The following is a 23,787-nucleotide window of genomic DNA, read 5'->3' as shown; positions in this document are numbered from 1 at the left end:
GCGAGAGCGAGTGAGCGAGAGAGAGAGAGAGAGAGAGAGAGAGAGAGAGAGAGAGAATTTGAATCACAAAATGTCAGAAAATAATTGTCAAAAATGATCTCTACATACAATACTACATTATTCCTGTAATGTCTGCTGCTACATGGTGCTCTTTTTCTTTTTTCTATTTTTTCTTTTTTTAGTTTAGGGCTCTTTTTTATGACAAAGAATAAAGAACTCCAAAGAGAATTGATAGCAGTAAAAAACCCCAAAGGAACAGAATGATGGGAAAACATGAAGAAAGCAGAAAGGAAAACAGATAAAAATAAACACACTGACTACAATTACTTAAATAAAAAGCAAATCCATCTTACATGCACACATACAAAAAGTTCATAGTTTAATAAGAAAGACAACATGCAAACAACTATGTACAAACCAAATATATTCAGGATAAATGGAAGATAATCTAGAAGGAAGGCACCAGGAGGCTTCTTGTCCCTTTCAAGGTCACTGTACCAACTTCTCTCATGAAATGCAAAGGAGAAAAATGGCCTCTTCTCCTCTTAACTGTAATCATGGTCTCTAGGTGGAAAGTTAGTGATCTTACTCACATCATGAATTCTATAGCCCTTCTATTATTTATTTACATACCTGAACATCTATTGCACTTCCATGCTTCCCATTAGTCGATTTCAAACTGCAAACCATAAAAAGCATCTCAACAAATTTAGAACATTTTCTCCTATAGGTTTTTTAAAGTATTCATTAAATGTGACCAAGTATTAGCTTTGTTAGTTTGATTTAGGTCCAATTCTACCACCTCTGGCTAGCTAATGTATTGTAGTCAAGAAAAAGGTTAAGTTTTTCAGAATAGAGAGAGAGAGGAAAGGAGAGGAGACCTCCCTTCTCAAAGCAGGGTTCAGGGAGGCAGCTGATGTTTAGAGTTTAGAGTTCAGAGAGAGGAAAGGGGGTTTGAAGATTTCCCCCCTTCTCCTTAGCTATGGCTGCTCTCCCAGATTTGCTCTTGTCCCTCTTGTCCCCCCTCCACTCCTCGAGACCAAAGGGTCTCCCCTTGATCTGTTCACTCACACTTGATTCACAGCTTGGGGAAAAGATAACTATTTTAATGTCAACTCAATCAGGGTAATTCAAAAGAATAAAGGTAGGGAAAGAATGGGAAAGGAAAGTGGGAAAGGGGGTTCCCTGTCTCTATCTAAAATCCTTTTCCCTCCCTCCTCAAGTTTGGGGGGAATTCGGGCTTTGGCAGCCTGAGCCCCCTGAGAGATAGTCAGGTTGACCGACCCTGGGTTTGGCCCCTTGGCCACCATTCAGACCCAGGGCAAGAGGAGCTGAGGTAAAGTCTGACAGAGATTTAAAAGTCTTTTCTCAGGTTTCTCTTCAGTGAGTCTTTTCAATTGGGAAATGTTGGGGGGAAGGATTTCCAGTCACAAGCAAGAAAAGGTTGGGTAACCCTCAGGACAAAGTCTTATTTAACCTTCTCTCTTCGACTTCTTCCAACTGAGAGACCAACTCCTCTCCCAGCCAGAATCTTCTCCTCAAGATTCCAATCTCCTGGGGCTCCTCCCCTTTTGAGGTGATCAGATCCACACACTCTTCAGCCTGGCACTTTTCTTATGTGCCAGCCTCTGTCACACTAAGGAAAACTAATTTTGTGTCTTTCCACTACCCATAGATAGACATAGATGAGATGGTCCTTTAACTGAGGGATTCCAGCCTTCCAGGAATAAACTGATAGGATAAGTCTCCCTCCTTTCACAAAAGATCAGTTGAAGAATGGATCCCAGACAATGAATGAGCAGTTTTCCCTATAGCCTGGTGTGAGTATATTGTTTTTAAACATCACATAGAATTTCTGTTCTGCTATAAACTTTCTCCTGAGAAAATGGGCCAATTAGATCACCAGCATCAGAGGAGTCTCCAGTGCTGATTAATAGAGGTCACAGCTTTAACATGGATGACAGCTATAAAAATAAAGTCCTAACAATGTCTACACAGCTGCTCTCCTCCATTCCCGGTATCCTCTATGTTCCCTCCAAACTGACTTTCTTGTTATCCCCTGTATTTAACATTTTCATTTTTTGTCTCTATAACATTATGCTGTCTCTTCTCACATGCCTGGAATGCACTTCTTCCTCATTTCTGCCTTTTAGTATCCCTGATTTACTATAAGGCTCAGTCCAAATGCTATCATAGACTTGAGGCCTATCCTGAGTCCCTCAGCTACTAATGCCTTTCCTCCAGAAATTATTTTGTATTTGCTTATCTTTATTTGTCATTTCTTTCCATTAGAAAGTATGCTTCTAAGGACAAGGATTATTTTTCTTTTGTCTTTATAGCTCTAGCCTCTAGCACATAGGAGTTAGTTAATAAATACTTGTTGAATGAATGAAAGTGTGAGCCTGGGAATTTTTTAAAACTTTTCTAAGCCTTCATCTGTCAAATGATGGAAAAATGGTGATGGAAAAAATGTCCTTCAATATCTTTTCCAGTTCTAAATTCTAAGTCTTTATTCCCTGTTATGAATCAGACTGAACAAATTATAAAGTCGTATTGGGAGAGGCATAGTGTTATAGAGAGCTGGACTCTTACTCAGGAAGACCTGAATTGAAGTCCTGCCTATGACACATACTAGCTGTGTGAATCTGGACAGGTCATTTAACTTTTCTAAGGTGATGTGTTGCAGATCTGTACTGGTCTGGAATTTTTTGGTGTAGAGTACTTAGGGGTGTGAAATCACAGTTCAGGACAAAACAACCCATATGAAAATAGATGGAGTGTAGACGGTACAGAGCAAATCACCTTTGCTTAATTCAGTAAGCATTTCTTGGTTAGTGTGTGCTGAGCAATGAGCTAAAAGCCTTAGAAGCATGAAAAATTCCTATTGGTGGTGACACAGGTTTGGCCTAGATCATGGCAAAGATAGATGATATTCAATTAGGAAAAGCATAAATAGTAAGCTTGTGAAGAATTGTATAGATGCCATCAACTTTGGTCTTTCATCACTTTTAAATAAATAAATGAATGAAGAGCAGATGTGAAAAGTCTTGCCAATTGTTCACTTGTCAAATGAGATTTGACTTGGCTATACTCAGCCCTAAATTAATTTTTTGGTTTTGGTAGTTTTGACAAGATGTGAAAAGTAGGTCTCAACATGATTCAAAAACTTTGATTTTAATGTACTTTTGAGTCTAGTAAAATCTATTTTTACTTACAAAGAGAGGGCAAGGAAAAAAATCTCTGGAAAGGTTGAGGGACCTGGATACTTTAAAGGAAATTATTAGTAGAAGGTCCTGTGTTTTAACGGCTCACAATTGATGCTTAAGGAACAAGATGTTAAAGTGGACTGCTGTGCTTACCTCTGAGTGATTTAAGTCTGATTACATTTAATCCCAGAAATTAGTGGATTGAATTTCCTTGTGGTTGGTTAGGTTGCAGCTATTTTTTTAAAGCATAGAAATATTTTGCTTATTTTCTCCTGCTTCTCCTCTTCCTCCTCCTCTTCTTCTATTTCAGGTATGACTAATAGGTTTTGAAAATGAAAGTATCAAAAAGTCAGGGTTCATCAAAGGTCTTTTCTGGGAAATGATAATTGTCACCAGAATAAATCCACAAATTAGCTTTTTTCTTCCAATCAAGCATGAGAACTAATACTGGCATTGTGACTAACATGGGTTACTATGGAGCTGAAAGAAATGACAGAATGAAGGATTGGTTTCAAAAAATCTGGGGAGACTTTTATAAAGTGATATAGAGTGAATGGAGCAGAACCAGGAGAAGAATTTATAGAGCAACAATCATTTCCTAAGAAAAATAACTTTAAAACATTGAAGAACTTTGATCAATGTAATGACTAATTATAACTCCAGATGGTAATGCACATACCATCCATCTCCTGACAAAGAGATGATTGGAATCAAGGTATAGAATGAGACACATTTTGGAACATGGAAAATATGTATTCATATTACTTGACTATATTTACTTGTAATATGGTTTGGGTCTTTTTCTTTCTATTTTGGGGAAAAGATTTATGGGAGACAGAGAAACTAAAAAATGAGATGCTAAAAGAAAATGAAAAGAAATAAAATAGGGTTATTGAAGCATCTCACAAGATGTACAGAAAGGAACATAAAAAAGTATAGAAGGAAACAGAAACAAGCAAGACAGCTTTGAAAGTAACTTGTTGAATTTATTATATGCTTTATAGTTTGTGGTTCCTCATTTAATCCTCTTTATCTGTGGGAAAGTTTCTCCTTTTTTTCTTTGTTAAATTCAGAATGATTTTTTAAAACCAAAATTGGAATGAGTGTAATTCCATCACTGTTGAGATTACAATATTTTATATGAACAAAGAATTCTTGCAAGAAAAAAATTATATCTCCAGGGACTTCTTTATACTACTTTTTTCTTACCTGGGACTTGAACTGGGTGGTAAAGGCAGATCTGGGAGTCAAGGCAAAAATAGGCTAAAAGAAGCCAGGGGGATTTCAATATGGAAGCAAGATTAGGAAGGGGTTTTGAGATGAACTAAGTCTAAGATCTAAGCAACTAGTAAAATTCTAATCATCTTGTTATGTACATGGAATGCCAACTAATTACAAATGGATTTTATTTATAGTTAACAGATGACCCTGGTATTATCCAATCCCATAATTTGAGAAAGAGGTTTTCTAGGCCAACCTTTACTTAAGTAGGAATCCTTTCTATTCCTGAAAAATAGTCATCCATTTTTAGCTTGAAGAATTCAGGAAAGGAAGAGAAGTCATCTAATTTTACTTTTTGAACAATTCTAATTGTTAGGAAATTTTCCTTTATATCATGACTAAATCTATTTCTTTAAACTCTGTTACTCCCAATTCTGCCCTTTGAGGCAGAAGTCTAATCTCTCTTCATCATGATAACTCTTCAAACAAATGATGACAACTGTCATCATTAATTGCTATTACATTTCTCTTCTCTGGGTTCAATCAGTAGGTCACCTGAATTCCTCTCTGATCTCATGGCCTTGCTATTTTGATCTTTTAGGAAGGGGGGGAATGGGAGAGTTAAATAGAAGGCAAATTACATATAAATAAAATTCAATTTATTGACAGAGAAGGGATGAATTGGGAAGGAAAATGGGAGATGGTGATATCTAGTTGTTTTACCTACTAATTAAATCCACTATCTAAATATCCTAATTAAATACATAAATTTCCTGAAGATAAGTCCACCATGGAACCATAATCTCACAAAGAAAGAGTCCTTGGTGAGTTGGGTACAGGAGTCCAGCTGATGTCTTCAGATGTCCCAGCAAGGTAGAGATCTTTTCCCAGTCAGGCTGTCCACCAGGAAGACTGGAGATATTCTCTTACCACAGGCAGTAAATCCTCAGAGGCCAATTGTTTGATGGATGGATTTCCAGGATGTCTCAGCCACACACCTTTCTCCTTCACCTTGTAACTCCAGAGTGACAGTTGGAAATCTGTGCCTAGGAGTTCTGACTCAATAAGGCTCAGGAAGATTCTGAGTCTCATGCCCTGTCAATCATTCTCTTGCAAACTTCAGCTCCCATTGCTACAGTCTTCGTAAACATATTTATACTATTACCAGGTCTATATCCTTAGAGGTGATCTGTCATAATTTCCCTGTCTTCCATCAGTACTTCAAACTCAATGTGCTTGCAACTGAACTATCATCTTCATAGCCTCCCTTTCTATATCCCCTTTCTGTTCATAAATGGCAGGCCATAGAATAAAGTCTGGAGATAGCCTTGGGGCTAGTTTTGGTCATTTTGGAGTTTGGAAACTGCCCTGAGAATGGTGAAGGAAGGAGCTTTTGATTTGATTGTTCAGGTTTTGGGGAGCTGGGTGAGCTTTAAGAGAAATAATGGAGGAGCAACAAGGATTTAGTGAGTGTTCACTATGTGCCAGTCACTGTGCTAAGTGTTAAGGATTTGTACAAAACGCTCCCTCAAGGAGCTTATATTCTAATAATGTAAGTTGTACAAGAGGAACAGTTGGTGTGTGGTATGAGGAAAAGTTTCATTAATGGTGTGTATGGAAAGAGGTTAATGTGAATGAGTGAGTGAAAAGAAGGTTTAATAAGTATGGTCGAGTGATCTTATGAGTTTGGGAGGTGGTATATGTATGATTGTAGAAATAAGAGACAGAATTGGACAAATGTAGGAATTGGTGAATCTCAGCCATGAGGAACTGGGTACAAAAGGGGACCACCAATGAGTTGAGTCTTAGTCTATACCACATCTAACACGCATACATATAAAATTCTAAATACTGGCAGAATGAGCTCCAATCCATTCTCCACACACATGCCAAAGTGTTTATTCCTAAAGCACAGATTTGCCCCAATCCCTGGTAAATGAACTCCAGAGACTTCCTCTAGAATCAAACACATTCTTCTCTCTCTAGCATTTAAAATCCTTTAACATCTTACTCCAAATTTCCTTGCTAGCTTATTATACATAAAGTTTTTCATCTTTCAATCCATCCAAACTAACCGTCTTGATGTTTCTCACACATATCATGAAAACATAGGCTGCCCCTTACGTGGAATACTCCCTCCTCATCTCCATTTTTTCAAACCCATATTTTGTTTCAAATCATAGATTAAATAGCAATTCCTGTTGTTATTCAGTTGCTTTCAGTTGTGTCTGGCTCTTCCTGACCCCACTTGGGATTTTCTTGGCAAAGATACTAGAGTGGTGAGCCACTTCATTTTCCAGCTCATTTTATAGATGAGGAAATGGAGGCAAACAAGGTTAAGTGACTTGCCCAGGGATATACAGCTAGTTAGTGTCTGAGGCCAAAATTGAACTCAGGGAGATGAGACTTTCTGACTCTAGGTTTGAGGTTATAGATGCTGTACCAATGTAAAAATGGAGATTTTGAACCCCAGACTTCAATCCCCAGAAGTCCTTGGTATTTCCCAGAATTCCCTATAATCTCACCTGAGTCTCCACCTGGGCGAGATCACAATTAGTATTTAACTGGCAGTAACACCTACCTCTCTCTCTTCTATGCCCTTCTATGCTCTGCTCGGCCATTGCAATGATGTAGTAAGTAAGCTTTGAATGGGCTAATCAGCCCTAGGCATGTGGTTTTTTATTTTGTATTTTCTTTATTCCTTGATTTCAATTAATCCTTAATAAAATTCAAAAAATATATTTCTATTACTAGAGACTAATTTAATTTTTACAGTTTTGGCAACCACAAGATTTGGATGAGAACTTCTCAAAAAAATTTTTTTTAAAGATAGCCTAGATAATTTTTTTTAAGTCACATTTCTCCAAGGCTTTTCAGCAAAGCCTCTTGATTCAGCTCGCTCCTGCTGCCTGCTTGCCTGCTTCTGTACTCCATCCACACTTGCCTCCATTCATCTGCTCTGGACCTGCTTGACCCAGATCGCTCTCCCAATCCCGACCTGCCCAGCCCAGCCCCAGCTGATCTCCAGCCTCCGAGCCACATTGCCCCAGCCCAATCCCAGGACTCAGGTGGCTGGTAGCTTCCCCTTGTGTCTTTGGAATAAAAAACCAACTGGTAAAAACAGGGGTGTTCTTTTCCTTAGGCAACAATTAGCCTCAATGTGGCAGGGGACTTTGGGGGTGGGTGGGGGGAATGAGGAGAAGGAAGAGACTTTTCCAAACAGGAAGTTGATTAAAAGCATGGCATATTTCAAAGGATATCTTTTGTGTGCACTGATTTTTTTATTTATCTCACCTGAGATTCAGGAGAGAAATTCATCTCCTTGCAACTCTTTGGCCCAATTTGAGATTCCTAAAACCCACAATCACTATGGGGGAGCAGCTCAGTGGCTCAGTGGATTGAGAGCCAGGCCTAGAGAAGGGAGGCCCTGGGTTAGAATCTGGCCTCAGACACTTCCTAGCTGTGTGACCCTGGGCATGTCACTTGAACCCCATTGCCTACCCCTTACCCATCTTCTTCATTGGAACCAATTCCATAGTTCTGACAATACACATTTCAATGGATAAAAAATAAATTAACTTTAAAGAGACTGGAGGTTATATTTTTAAGGCTTTTCAGACTCCAATGTTTTATAAAAATCTCTGCATTTTATTGCATTTTGCTGATTGTTTTAAGGTTTAATTTGGTTGGTTTTAAGTTCATATATTAATGTATTCAATACTATTCTGTTACACTGAATCATTTCAATGTACTAGGTTTTAACTACTGTTATATTCTGTTGTTTTCCCCCTATAACTATACTGAACAAACATTATCGAATAAGCCCTTATATAAAAACAGCCTTTTTTCTGTTTCTTTTTCTGTTTTTGTAAATTGTCACATAGAGGATGGATGGACTTCATCAAAACTGGTTACACTTGTATAACAACCTTTGGAAAATTTAATGAACTAAATATCTCAAATGGATTTTAAGGGGTCTTTAGACATGATTTTTTCCCCAACAACTCTGGTCATTTTGCCTACCTCTAACAGGAGGTAAGGTCCATTTTAGTAGCTGAAATGAAATACAATTAAAATCTCCACCTCCCACATTTACAAAAATGTGAACAAATGGGACATTACAGTCTCATACCAAAGGAGCTAGGAAGTTGATCCCAAGGCATTGTACCCCCTGGAAGACTCCCCAAAAAGGAGCATCTCACATTTATAACTCTTCAGCTCACTTACTTCCACCAGAATGATATCTAGATTTCTTGATGATGTTGTAGATCCAAATAAGTTTTACTTTGTTTAAAAATGTATTTGCCAAGGTTGAAAGATTTGCTACATCTGTAAAAATTGTGACAAATATCCATCAGTTCATAGGTTCTTTAAATGTCATACAACAACTTATGTAAAATATGATAATGGGTTTGTTTGCTACTGTAATTAATTGGGCTATTGCGAATTTTGGGGATTTTGAACTACTGTTCTTTATAAAAAACGGTTACTTTGTAAAATTGATTTGCTTGTACTCACAGTGGATCATGGCCAGGCATGAAGAAGAAATGGATCTCATTTTTGGTAAGAAACATTGTATTCTACATTTCCTTAGCTGACACAGTGTGTCAATGATTATAAGCTATATTTTGAATTTTAAAACTCTTTTACTATATTTTTCTTGCATGTGCAATATGCTATTTCAGTCTTTTATTTTTTCTCTCCTTTTTATATTTGAAGCACATGTCACCAGTATTAAGAATTTCTTTAACTTTTTTCATTGTACAGTAATATAAGTTTAAATATATTTGCTATAATGTCAATGCAGGCCTCAAAAGCTTGAGACTATAAAAATGATGCCACTGATTTTTTTAAAAAAAATTTATGGGACTTTGCTTAATGATTCTGTCTGATTCCAGGACAAGAGAATAAAAAAAAATAAAAAAGGAGCACAGACTTAACCTGAATAGTGCCAAAAGAGCACATGGGTCAGAAGAAAAAAAAGAAGAAGAAACCAATCCAGGAAAGATTGGTGCACTTCTAAGCCAATTCAAAGGACTTGAACCAATTGTGAGACTCGAGGTTGTGATGCTTGACATACATTAAGACGAAGGCCTTCCTTGTATCCAGACTCTTTGTGAAAATACTTACAGACAAGTATCTCAAAGTTGGCTCCTACTTGGTTCCTATAATCTAGTCCCTTTTCTGTCTTTCATAATGTAGCAACTTTCTGTACTCCTGGCGATTAGGTAAATGCGTAAATGCTTAAATCATTTTAATTAGGTCCTTATTCAAAGACCTGTTATAGATTTATTTTTCCTTTACTTAGAATTTTTTACATATAAGACTTTGATAGTCTATATTTCATCCAGAATTTATCTTTTTTATTTGGATTTTTTTGATGTTTTTTATTTCTCTTGCAAATTGATTCATTTACCTCATAACTCAGCCATGCATCTGTAAATGATCCCTGTGTTTTTTCAGTCACCCTATTCAGGGGGTTATGTAAAAATGTTATTATTTTAAATTACAAAGTTTAAATTCCTTTTGAGAGTAATTTTAGGTTAAAAAACATGCTACCTCTCCGAATCCAGAAACTGAACTGTTTGGAGAAGATATCATGAAGATGCCTCCACAGACCACAAGCTGCACCAGAAGATCCAGAGTGATCTTTGGGATGTGGTGATTTGAACTGTGTAGGGTTTAAATGCATTTGTTTTGTATGTATACTCTTATGCCAAAGGGGACTGCCCCCTAACTGGCTTTTTGTCAATGTGCCAATCAATTATCGGTTTTGTTCTCTTTTCCTCTTATCCTAAAATTATTGTATTTTCATAGCTGGTATGTTTACAAGACCCATCAGAGAGACTAGTCTTCCTTAGGCCTCAGGGGGAATGTAAAAATGGAGATTTTTAACCCCAGATTTCAATCCCCAGAAGTCCTTGGTATTTCCCAGAATTCTCTATAATCTCACCTGAGTCTCCACCTGGGCGATATCACAATTAATATTTTACTGTTGGTAATGCCTACCTCTCTCTCTTCTATGCTCTTCTATGCTCTGCTCGGCCATTGCAATGATGTAGTAAGTAAGCTTTGAATGGGCTAATCAGCCCTAGGCACATGGTTTCTTATTTTGTATTTTCTTTATTCCTTGATTTCAATTAATCTTTAATAAAACTCAAAAAATATAATATTTCTATTACTAGAGACTAATTTAATTTTTACACCAACTACAGTTGCCCTCCACTACCTATGTCAGGTTTTTGTTGAACTCTACAATTATTAATGCCTCTTCTATTTAATTTTATTTGTTCTTTTAATATATGTTTAGGAGGCAGAGTCAAGATGGTGGCATAGAGGCAGTGAAAGTTTAGACCTCTGAAAACCCTTCCTTACCAATTACAAAATAAATGCTCCTAGGGGTCTGAAATTCAAGCCTAACAACAAAACAGACCAAGCAACCTTCCTGTTGGATTCAACTTAAAAGGTACACTCTACAAAAGCCTGAATTCGAGAAAACTCAGGTTTAAGGGGAAGAAAGAAGGAAGGTCTCAGGACCCCTCCCCCACCTAAAGTGCTGCTGAGCCTCCAGCGGTAGCTGGAACCTCTAGGTGGACAAGGGTGCTGGTCTAGAGGGAGTTCCTTGCAGGCAAATCTGTGCCAGGCTCAGAGCATTGAACACAGGTGGTGGGGAAGCAGTTGGAAAAGAAGCGCAGAGTGGGCAGCCTAGTTGCTGCAGCAGAGACACTCCATATTCCCCCCCCCCCCCCCTTCCTGAGGTTTTGGCCTCAGGGCACATCCAGCTCTACAAGTTCAAAGCAACTGGACTTAATCTCATCAAAGCCTTCAGAGGGCAGGGAAGTTGAAAGGCCAACACCCCTCCCCCACAGACTGCGCTGATAGGTTTGCTGACTAAGCTCCAAAGGGGAAGGCCGACAGAAGCCCAGCACTACAGATCCAAAACATAACGAGAAGAGCAAGAGTACAAGCAACAACAGGGAGAAAAGAAGGGCCAAATATGAGCAAACAACAGAAAAAAGAAAAAAGAAATTACAATCAACAGTTTCTATTTAGGCAATGAACAAAGAAGAATGAAGAAACACCAAGCAAAAACACCAAAACTCCAGTGAATTGTAAAGGCTTTGGAAGAACTCAAAATGCAAGTCAAAACACAATTAAGAGAGGCTGAAGACAACTGGGAAAAGAACTTAAAAAGCAAGATAAGTCATCTGGAAACAGAGGTACTTGAACTAAAACAAGAAAATAGTGTCTTGAAAGCCAAAATTAATCAGCTTGGAAAGATGAGGCAAAGAAAATGAAAAGTGAAGCAAAGAGAAAATGGAAAATGAAGCAAAGAAGATGAATATATGTCTAGGTCCATGTGTGATCTACCTACCAAATTATCTTATATTTACTTTATATATACTGTAACATATACACCCACCCACCTATACTGGGGAACTGGAAAGAGGGAGAGGGAGTTGAGAGAATGAGAGGAGAAAGGTATGAATTTTCCCCTTGCTTCCCTTTGGGAAAGGTAACCTGGGTAGATCTCCTTGAGGGACTGAATATGTCTCCTCAGAGAGTGGGTCTGGAAAGTGGAGTTTAGCTAATATGCAAAAGCTTTGGAGAAGTGATTCACTCCCTCCCTTCTTGACCTCAGCTATTGTGGAGAGGCAGGATAGACTTTCCTGCCTCTGAGTTCTTCTGGTACCCCAACTGTCACTTCTTCCCTTTAAGACCTGGGTTTACACCTCAGCCCAAGGGAGAGGATTGCTCTTTGGATATAGTTGTTGGTTCCCCACGGTCTTGAGCTAATCCTCCTTTTTAGAGAGAGGTATAGTTCTCCCCAAATCTTCAATCCCCTTCTTTAGTGTCAGAAAGCAGACAGACCTGATCTAAGTAGTAACACTTTTAATTGGGATCACCTAGGGAAGGGAGGAATGAAGGTATTGTGTGAGGAGAGTGGGTAGTAGGAATCCCTATTGGCTGGCAGACTGACCCACCCAAATCTCAGGGGGTCCAGGCTCTCAGCCTTGACCCCTCTTCTGGTCAGCTGCTGGGTTTGTCCCTACTCCTGAGTTAATCTGGTTAGGATGATGGAGTTCAGAACAAATTGGGTGTTGAGAGGTGGAGAAAAATCCTTGGAGAAAATTTCCTCAGTAGATGGCTTCTTTCAAAGTCTAGTCTACAATATTTGAGTTGAATAAGAGATTTAGGGGTTCACTAGGAAGCAGTTGGTGTCCAAGGGGATCCCCAGCCTCAGAGATCCTTTTCTCAGGCTGTCATCTGGAGGAGTAGAGTTGAGCTGACAGTTTTGAGTTCTCACATTTTCTGTTCTCTCCCTGGAATCTTGGGTTTTTTCCTTTCTGTCCCTCCCCCACTCCACTGGATCCAATTTCTCTCTTTTGCCTTTTCCTCTCTTACAATACTTACATGTGTATGTTTTGTTTCCCACTAGAGAATATAAGCTTGGTGAGGGCATGGATTGTTTAAATTTTTTTTAACAACTCCTGCCTAGTATAATACCTGGAACATAGGGGATGCTTCTCATTTGCTTGCTTGCAGAAAGAATATTAGTTCCAGGTTGTCTCATTCAACATCTTTAAATTTTATGTTGCTGAGATCTTTAAGTTCTATTTTGGAATGAGTGGGACCAGGAAAGGTAGAGAAAGGAGAGAGATGGAGGGAGTCAGGATGGTCTGGGTCATGAGACAGGGGTGACACATGGGCAGGTTGGTATCTAGGGTGAAAGACTTGTCATAGACACTTTATTTCTAATATTTCTATCTAAGAAAGAATGTTCTAGGGCAATGGTGTCAAATTCAAATAGAAGGGGGGGAGCTCTAAATCATACATAAATACATATATCCCTGCAGGCTGCATATTGACTTAGAAAACCACATATTATCACTATCTCTGCTCTATTATGTATTTTTTGTTTAGTTTGTTTAATATTTCCCAATTATATTTTAATCTGGTTCAGGTCAACCAGAGTATGGCCAGGGACTATATTTTTGGCACTTCTATTCTAAAGCTCTACCCTTATCCACTAAGGAAGAAGACCTCTGTGTGGCAGGAGGTGACCAGGAGAGGATGATACTTCTGTAAAGCTTTTCCAGAATGATCATATCTTATAGGAATCTTTCAGAGAATCCTTGAATCCCAAGAGGAACTCCAGAGTTCAGCCAGTCCAATCTCCTCCTGTCTAAAGCCTCTGACAAATGATTTTCCGCTTACTAAGAATTCCAGACACACTTAGGTAAGCCGTACAGCTGGTATTCTGGGGGCTTTAATTTACAAATATATTGCCTTAAAATCACATTATGATTGTTTAATGTGTGTATACATAAATATGTATATTTATAAATGTATATGTTTGTGGTCTATACCAGAAATATCAAATATGGGATTGGGGGGCTGCAGAAGCCTCAAGGTGGCCCAACCAGATTAAAATGCTGGGGAAAGAATGATCATTTGGTATAAAACTTTATGTAAAATTTTATGTGAAATATGAAAATAAATTATGTGAAATATTAAAATAATTAGGATACATGTAATAAATAAATAAATAAAAATAGAGTAAAACTGAGATAATGTTAATATGTAGTTTTCTAAGTCAATATGCAACCCCCAGGGATCTTTATGTATGGCTTTATACCCTCCTGTTTTTATATGACTTTGATGTCACTGTTCTATATCCACTAGAGTATAAATTCCTTCATGACAGACATATCTTCTGTTGGCTTGGTCTCATTCACTTTATACTACACATAGAAAAAAAGAAAGTCCTTAAAGTTCTTTTTTTTTTTTGTATATGAAAAAATTCTCCTGACATTCTCACTAAGGTATTTAAACATAAAGGTTTTTCTAAAAGAAATAATTTATTTGTTCTCTCAAGACATAGTTGAGTATGCTTGGTATAAGTGTGGGATTATTGCAAAGGCAAAAGTCAGTTAAAAATGAGGCTTTTGAGATACCCTTTTAAAAAGCACTTGAATTTTCAGCTCATTTGATTCTTAATATTTTGAATTTGCATTAATATATTTAGTTTACTTGTAAATAAAATTCACTTTTAAGATGGGATCCTGGCCATAAGGTCAAAAGAGCTAACAATTTTAGGAACAGAATCTGCAGTCTCATAAACAATATACATTTTTAAACAACTGAGTTAATTAGACTGTTGTTGATAGTTACTTACATGTGTATTAAAATGATAAAAACCTTTAATTTTTTTAAAGCTCTCATCTTCTGTCTTAGTATCAATTCTAAGACAGAAGAGCAGCATAGGATAAGCAATTGGGGTTAAGTGATTTGCCCAGAGTCACACAGCTAGGAAATGTCTGAGGTCAGAATCGAAACCAGGAAACTCTAGGTCTCACATTCTAACCACTATGCTACCTAGCTGCCTGCAAATCTTTCATTTTTTGCAAGTATTTTGAATTGTAGAACTTCTGTTATTTCAGACTGGCCTTCCTAAAATTACCCTGAATTTTAGGGACTTAGTGCTTAGCATAGTAGCTGCCATGTGGCCAAATTAGTGAGATATTATGTTATTTCAGAAGTTAGTAATCTACATCTGATACAAGGTAATTTGATCAGAGGATAAATTTAGCATATCTTTATTGTCAAATTTGTATGCTAGTTGTTAAGGTTCATTTCCAGGAGGATGTATCTTTGGGATATTCTGAGTTACATCTGAGTTGAGAATTCTTTTTGGTCCAATGACCTTTTTGGTCATAGTGAAGGGACAAATGGGGTTAAGATGACTTTTACAATGTGTATTTGTTTTTAGTGTATTTGTTTCACTTTTTATTTCAATGATGTATAAAAATAGTACCATCTTTTGATTTTATAGATGAGAAAACTGAAAAAAAATAAGATTGAGAAGGGAGTCCACAAGATCATCTGGCTTGATCCCCTGACATAATTTAGGAAATTAATTTCTTATTAAAGATCTCCAGGGACTGATGACTCATAAACTCCTTTGGCAGTCCTTCTAGTATATTATCATACTGACTATCAAAAAGCAGCATTAGTATGGGGTTAGTCTTAGGACATGGAAAAGGTCTTGTTTTACAGAACTGGACATCATGATGGTAGACACAATGGGCCTTTCTCTGAAGTTACAGAACATATAAAAATCAGGGGGTCTCTTTGAAGCCAACCTGATTCTGCATGAGTCTTTTTTTTTTTAGTGGTTTGAAAAGTGAAAAAGCATAGAATAACAATTTCTTTTTAAGTCCCTACCTTCTATCTTAGAATGGATATTAAGTATCTTAAGGTAAGGACCAGGAAATTAGGAAGTGACTTACCCAGTCACACAGCTAAGATGCATCTGGGACCAAATTTCCTATTCACTGAGTTACCTAGCTGCCCCTGGAAATAGGTTTCTGATGGGGATTCTTCTCTTAGATGTCTTCTATTCTGGGGATAATCAATAACAACTCAATTTTATATAGGTCTTTAGGGCTTACAGAAGATTTCCTCACAGCAAACCTATGTGGGAATTAATCAAGTATTTCTATCTCTATTAGACAGGAAAAAGCAGAGTCATATAACTAATGAGTGATGGGACTAAAAAATAGGTCTTCTAACTCCAAGCCCAATTTTCTTGGCACTAAGCCATACTGGTGATACTTGTACCACGTTGGGAGACTGTGTGTAGTTGCTATAGTATTAAGTAAGAGAAACAACAGAAGAGTACTTTTAAAGATATTTAATAAGACTTTTTTTTTCAGATCAGTACAAAAATTTAAATACAAAAATGATTTGCTATCAACAAGTCTTAAATCTACAGTGGAAACTCAACACAGTTACCAGTCTGTTCACTTTTTGATGTATTCTGTAAGATATGTGAGATTAGACACCCACTAAAGTTTTTCCCCTCCCATAGGTTATTATGCTGTATTAAAACTCTGTACTTAAATAATGGTAATGCCAGTTTTGTCCATTTTTCCATGGTCAGATTCTAGTTAATTTTGAATTAAATAGATATGGTTCAGAACAGATTCATATTAAGTCTGCTTTTATACCAAAGGAAAAGTATAGTGTAATATGTAACACTCAAAGGGGAAACACAGACACATAGATAACTATTTTAAACTCTTATTTAAATTAAGTGAAATAATTCATCATTTTGCTCTGAGATTAGCACCATTGTAGAACAAACAGTACTTGCATAGGATTTTTCCTCTTCCTCCCCGCCATCTACAAGTTAGAAGCTTATGCCTGCTAATATACAAATTTAGGCAAATAAGTAAAACAACCAATAAATAAATTTGGAAACAACTATTATCAATGATTCTGAAAATGAAATTTTATTTTAGTTGATTAAAAAATTTCTCCCTACATTTGGTGGAAAACTAACTGGAATGTATATATATATATATGTATATATACATATATATACATATATGAAGACCATTTCACAAATGAGTTGTCCCAGTTTGATATTTTATTTCAAGTCCATTTGAATGCATCTACTCATATACCAGATGGGGCACAGATCTGTACTGTACTGCATGTGGTTTATTTGTCCCATCAAAATCCCAACATCCTTATCATATTAGTCATTTTAGAGAATAGACATAAAGACTTTATATCCAACGGATGCTATTTGCTGTGAAAATGAATGCTGAAGCTTCTTTGGATAAAAACCTTTGGCATTTAGCTAGTTGTGAATAAATTATCCTGTGGATACAAATTAATTTGTTTTCAATTCTCTTAAGAAGAAATTGTACTTCTATGCCTCATGTGAAGAAGGCACACCAGGCAAAGAAGATAATTTTTCTGGATTGGTTAAGTTAGTTAACTGGTTAGTTAAAACTAGTCCCATTAGAAAACACTCATATTGGGCATATACACCATGCACTGGGTTTATACCATATTTATTTGCATATTTCCCCCTCATTTCTTTCTTCTTTCCATATTTAGAATTTTGAAAATATATAATGTTTTTATTCTCCATGATATTTGTCCCATAGGATGTCATTGTCAGTAGTAGGAAGGAAATAGATTTGAAGAGGCTCTTTTATTTCTTTGAGAGCAGAAGAAATTATTCATTTTTGATCATTCTTAAATCTATGGTGGAAACTTAATACAGTTAACTCTTTGATATATTCTATAACATATTTGAGGTTAGGCACCCATTAAGGTAATTTCTCACCATAGGTTATCAGGCTGCATTAAAACTGTAATTAACAAACATGCCAGTTGAACATGTCCACAGTTCTTAGGATGACTACTTGGAAGTTATTTGTTTTTCCCTTTTCTGTAGAAATGAAAAACTATACAAAGGTCTTGATTAATTTACATTATTTTGATATGACAATGTCTCTGGGTTCTTGAAGGCTATACTAGTGAAGTGCAACTGTGGCAGGTCCTATCACACTGGGAAGGCTTCAGTTGTGGGCCTGAAAATGGCTTGTATGTCTATTGTCTGAAGACCAAGCCAGCTAAGTTTGTGGAAGCTCATCACTACACTGGCTGCAGGGGGATGAGATTTTTCAGTTAGAGCAACTCTTGAAGATCATTTACTAAATCTGGAGGTGCTGAGATCTAGAAAAGCAATTGAGAAAGAATTGTTTGTCTTCTTTTGAGTTACACTAGCACTGAGGTTAAGAGACTTATCCAGATGTGTGTGTGTGTGTGTGTGTGTGTGTGTGTAACAGGACTTGACTCCAGGTTTTCCTAATTCTTATGACATCTCTTTATCTACTTTGCCACGCTGTCTTGCAAGTACATTGATTTAGACATATAGACGAAAATGCATGTATATTAGTCTACAGTAACCTTTTTTATGCAGTCCCCTTAATTGATGAGGCAGCATACAAATCATGTATTGCGATTGTCCTTTGAAATTATAATTGGGTCTTCAGCAGTTTACTTGGAACAGTTCTTGACATCCTGTTTCAGCACATACTTCAGAGAATGTGCATGCTCTTAATTTCACGTTCTGGGGACTGATTTTCAAATAAAAATTTATTTTTTCATAGGATTCTAAAGGTTTTTTGCTCTGTGTGTAAAGGAATATTAGTTTTTTTTTTAAATTTAATTGAACTTTGTAACCTTAAAAAAGTTAGAATCAATTTAATGTAGTTATTGCTGTAGGCAAGAAAGTCTCTTTGATGTTGAAAATGACTGAGAAATGATGATTTGTCTTTTCTCTGGCTATAGCTTCACAGTGGCTATTTAAAAATATATAAATATACATTTGAAATACAGTTGATACTTGCTATTAGTAATGAATATTATACAGAATCTGAAGGTTACTGGGGGTGGGGTAGGGAGCACTTATTTTGTTGACTCCAATCTTTTTTCTCCCCATATAACTTCAAGTTTTTTGGTTTAGTTAGCTCTAGTAAGAAATAATAGGAACCAAAGCATATGAAAGAAACCTTGGGGGAAAAATGTTTCAGGAATAAACAGGTTAACCACCATTCTCATTTCCCAGTGATATTGTAAGCATCTTGAGGATACAGCCCTTGTCTTGTCCTTTTGGGTCCTCCATGGCCCTTCTTGCAGTCTTGAGTACATCTTCTCAGCTTCTTCTGGGTGTGCAGTAAATACTCATTGATGAATAGATGCAATGGCTCTCACTGAGTGATGTCACTGCCTCAATAGGGCTTCTGCTGCCGACAACCCCAGAAGTTGACCGGAAGGGAGCTCTCCTCTGGATGGTATACATTGCCTCAGATTATCTTAGCCAGAGCAGTATTACTACATAATTGCCCCTTTCCTGTGTTTCACTGGTAAAGTACTGGTGAAAATATGGGGCAAATTATGCAAGTAAATATGGCATGTGGTATATATTTTTGGTCATTGATGCTTCTTTAAGATTTATTCTTGTGTACTTTTAAGTAAACAATATGAATGAATGACTTGTGTTAGCTATGATCCTTCATAATGAAATATTTTGACTGAACTTTAGAAAGCATGGTATTGTGGAAGTGTATAATGTATATTTGCTTATATGATTTCAGTGGGTACAGAACAACTGTTAGAAATGTGATACATAGATTCTTCCTGTCATTTGAATAACAAGCTCTGCAGAACATTAAACTTGCATTTTTATTATTACTTTTTTATATATGATGGCCCAAATTTCCATTTAAAAATAACTTTTCAACAGTATAAAAACTTTGAAGCAATTATGTGTTTTGTGTTTGATTTTTCTTTGTCATTTCATTTCTTTTGCTGTTTTTTTTCCTCTTGTTTTTCTTATTTTTTTTTTATTTACATGGGATACAATAAATATCCTGAAAAAGAGGAATGGACGTATTGTCCAGCGTAGAGTCCTGCAGCTTGCTCTGAGGGCATCTGGAGAAAAACCCGATCTCCGGGTCTAAGCTGTAGCACAGCACTCCCTGACGCCTGGTCCAGAAAGCCCTTTTTGTACTCATCGTAAGTGTACATCATTGGGTCATTGTTTTTGAACAAAGCCACCCATACATTTCCCCCTTTGCAGTGGACATGGTATGCAAAGTAGTAGACACCAGGGACTTCACAGGTGAAGATGCCAGTCTGTGGGTTGTAGTTCTGTCTGCCGTTGTAGAGCAGTTTGTCAAACTTTACTGGGGCCCCCACTGGTGGGAAGGGCGTGGTCAACTCAGCTGTAAATGCAGGCATCTCATAAGCTACACCTCCATTTTTGCCTTTTTTGCCCCCATAGGCATGGGGGGTTTTCACTCCATCAATCCCTGGCCCCATTTCTGGCAAATATTCTCCATGGGCTGGTGGTGTGGGAGGCATCACAGCTGGAGGACCTGGGGGACCTGGAGGTCCTGGGGGTCCTGGAAGGCCGGGCTGGCCTTGAGGACCAAGAGCCCCAGGCTTCCCTGGGGGTCCATGCAGTCCTGCTACCCCAGGCTTTCCTACCCCAGGGAATCCAGGAGGACCTGGTAGCCCTGGTTCTCCTTTGGGGCCTGGGATTCCAGGAGGTCCAATGGGACCACTTGGTCCTCCAATTCCTGGAATTCCAGATGGGCCTTGTAAACCTTGGTCACCTGGGATTCCTGGTTCTCCTTTGGGTCCAATGAGCCCAGGAGCTCCAGGGATACCTGGTAAACCTTTATGCCCCGCTTCCCCTTTGGGTCCGATTGGACCTGGCAAACCTCTCATGCCTGGGGGTCCCACTTCACCAAGGAAGCCTGGTTTCCCTGGGAAACCCTGTAACCCTGGTTCACCTTTGGGACCCAGTGGTCCTTGTGGCCCCATAGCTCCCCCTTCTCCTTTGGGCCCTGGGAAACCAATAGCACCTGGTGGTCCCATGGGACCTGGAATTCCAGGCAGGCCTGGCTCACCTGGAGGCCCGCCCATTCCAGGTGCACCTATTGGCCCTTTCTCTCCTCTAGGTCCAAGAGCCCCAGGAAGACCCCCTATACCTCGGTCACCTTTAGACCCTGGGAAACCTGGTTTCCCAATCCCTGGTTGGCCAGGAGGTCCTGGCAACCCGGGTAGTCCTTGTTCCCCTTTACCACCAGGAAATCCAGGTCGTCCAGGGATGCCATCCTGACCTGGCTTTCCAACTCCGGGTACACCAGGTGGTCCTTGAATCCCAGGTACACCTATAGGGCCCTGGGGTCCTGGTTCACCTTGAAGGCCTGGTTTACCAAGAGGACCCTGTGGCCCTGGGAATCCTGTCACCCCTGGTTTGCCTATTCCTGGAAGCCCCACAGGTCCAGGAGGTCCATGCATCCCAGGGGGACCTTTAAGTCCTGGCAAACCTGGCATCCCAAAGCCCTTTTCTCCTTTAGGGCCTTGAAGACCAGGAAGTCCTGGCTGTCCTTTGGGTCCTGGTTCACCCTTTGGTCCTGGTTGTCCTGGTAACCCTGGACCACCTGGCTTTCCAACACCAGGAAGTCCATGAGGCCCTGGAGGTCCTTGTGGTCCTGGCATTCCCATAGGTCCAATTTCTCCTTTTGGTCCTATTTCACCTTTTGCCCCAGGCATTCCCATGCCTCCAGGTTTTCCTGGCATTCCAGGCATACCTGGTTTGCCAATCCCTGGGTAGCCCTGTGGCCCTGGCTTTCCTTTGATTCCTGGTATTCCATGGCCTGGTATACCTGGAGGTCCAGGAGGTCCTCTTGGGCCAGGTTCACCACGAGGACCTTGTTCTCCTCTTAAGCTGGCTAATGGTATTTCTATTTAGAGAGAGACAGACAGACAGAGAGAGAGAGAGAGAGAGAGAGAGAGAGAGAGAGAGATGGTGAAATACATTAGTTTTAACCTCAATAAAGTTGAGACTGTTTAGTCAGTTAAGTTAAAATACTATGTATTTAGTAGGATAATTAATGGGGATGGAAAAGAATGGGAACAATGTGCTATACTTTTATAAACATAGTGAATAAAGTTGACACTTCATTGAAGCATAGTTTTAGTATATGAAAAGCACTGATTTTTTTTCAATGCTAACTAATGAAAAAACCCTGCTCTTCCTCCTGACTTGTCAAGAAGTCAGTTTTCTACACTTAGAATGTGACAATCATCACTGACTTTTCTACAGGAAGCCTTTCCCACTCCCTTAATACTAGCATTTCCTCTCTTTTCATCAGTTTCTATTTATCTTGAATATAGCTTCTTTGTACTTTCCCCCCCTATATTCTGTTTGCATCATGTCTCTACCATTTTAATGACTGTAAACTACTTAAGAGTAGGAACTGTCTTGTCACTTTTTGTATTCCCAGTCTTAGCACCATGCTACACATAGTAGGTGCTTAATAAATACTTATTGATTTACTTCACTTTCCTTCCCTTCCACCTTCTGGTCAATTGACAAGCCCTGTTTATTCTATAAATACACTTTCCCTGAGTCATTCCTTCCTTTCCATTGTTGATGTCTTCCCTGATTCAGTATGTTATTATTTCTTGTCTTGCCTGTCATAGTTCCTCTCATCTTATTAAACCATTCTTCATTTGGTTGCCAAATTAATCTTCTTAATGCACAATTCTTATCTTGCCACATCTCTTGCTTTAAAAAAAAATCTCTGATGATTTTCTATTATTTTTGGAATAAAATTCAAACTCTGAGTTGAGTATTCAAGGTCTTTCATGTTCTGTCTCTTGCCTATCTTTCCAGCCATAACTTTTATTCCCATTAAACTTCAGATTAGATTCTTCCACTGTTTGAGGAGCACATCTCAGACTTTCCTTTCATGACTCCTTCACCTAGAATACACCATCTTTTGAGTCCTCCCAAGCTTAGATTCAATGGCCCTTTCCCCTGTAGCATCTTCCTTCATCCTTCTAGACAGAAGTGATTTCTTCCCCATCCAGACTCTCCAAACACTTTGTATCTTCATTTATTGAACAATAATACTCTGTATTAAATGCATTTGTGTTTTGATCTTTTCTCCTCTACTAGAATATAATCTTCTTGAGGGCAGAGATCCAGTCTCCTTATTTTTTAATCATCCTAAGAAGCTAACATGATGTCTTGGACATAGTATACTCTGAGAATAGCTATTGAAAAAAAAAACAATGAATGAACATCAAATGAAAGGAAGATGCAATTCCTAGCTTCCAGAGTCTGAGTATGATAATAGGATCATATCTAGTGCTGGAAGAGACCTCAGAGATCATCTAGTTTAATACCCTCATTTTACTGATGAAGAAACTGAGGTAGTTTAAGTGCTTTGCTCAAGGGCACAAAGGTAGCAAATATTAAAGCTAGGATTTGAGCCTATATCCTCTGATTCCAGAGTCAGTGTTTTTTCTATTGTACCTCACAGAGACAGGACTAATATGCTAGGATTTTTCATCATCATATACACTGCCTCATGAAAGAAGATAATTATTCTGTTGTGTGTGTACAGTATTGCAATATTTGACAATACCCTTTTCTTTAGAATTAAAGAGACTTGCTTAAGTCTTCTGAATTTTACCCCTCCAAAATTCCTAATTTAAAAATTCAACATTTGATTTCTTTGTGACAACTCTAATTTTTGGCATAAAGGAAAATGAAATATGTAACTATAACTGATCCACATCATCATAAACAACAACAGGAATGATAATAATAATAACAATAATGAAATTGAGATAAAATTCAAAATGCAAAAAAAAAATCCAAACCTTAGTTTCTCTTGCTAAATTGGGTCACTAATAAATGAAATATTGAGATAATGCCAAATACCCACTTTGGCCAACAGCAAACCCTTTCTAATCCTCATATCTTTGATCATGATTGCTGTCAGAGAACAAAATGAATTGACATGGTTTTCATTCTTTTCTTTTTTCTGTTTGCTGAATGGTACTGATCCTACTCAGTACAGAAATGACCCAAAACAGAGCCAACTATAGAGAAAGGAGTAAAAACAAATCCAGAATTTGGATTATTAGTCCCCGAATAACTAATAATTTATTATAACGCAGGGGTGAA

General features: G+C 38.1%; 1 protein-coding gene across 4 annotated transcripts in view; it reads right to left on the bottom strand.

Annotated features, from left to right (window-relative positions):
• Nucleotides 1-16,110: 16,110 nt before the first annotated feature.
• Nucleotides 16,111-23,787, bottom strand: part of COL8A1 (collagen type VIII alpha 1 chain) — a 228,784-nt gene continuing 221,107 nt past the window's right edge. For all 4 annotated transcript variants that reach the window (XM_007493590.3, XM_056793379.1, XM_007493591.3 and 1 more), the window contains exon 4: nt 16,111-21,550. In XM_007493590.3, coding sequence (XP_007493652.1) covers nt 19,644-21,550 — 1,907 coding nt within the window. In that variant the 3' untranslated portion in view covers nt 16,111-19,643. The remainder of the gene's footprint in view (nt 21,551-23,787) is intronic.

This window comes from Monodelphis domestica, chromosome 4 (assembly GCF_027887165.1).
Source record: "Monodelphis domestica isolate mMonDom1 chromosome 4, mMonDom1.pri, whole genome shotgun sequence".
Taxonomy (NCBI): Eukaryota; Metazoa; Chordata; class Mammalia; order Didelphimorphia; family Didelphidae; genus Monodelphis; species Monodelphis domestica.
This window is presented reverse-complemented; position numbering and strand designations above follow the sequence as displayed.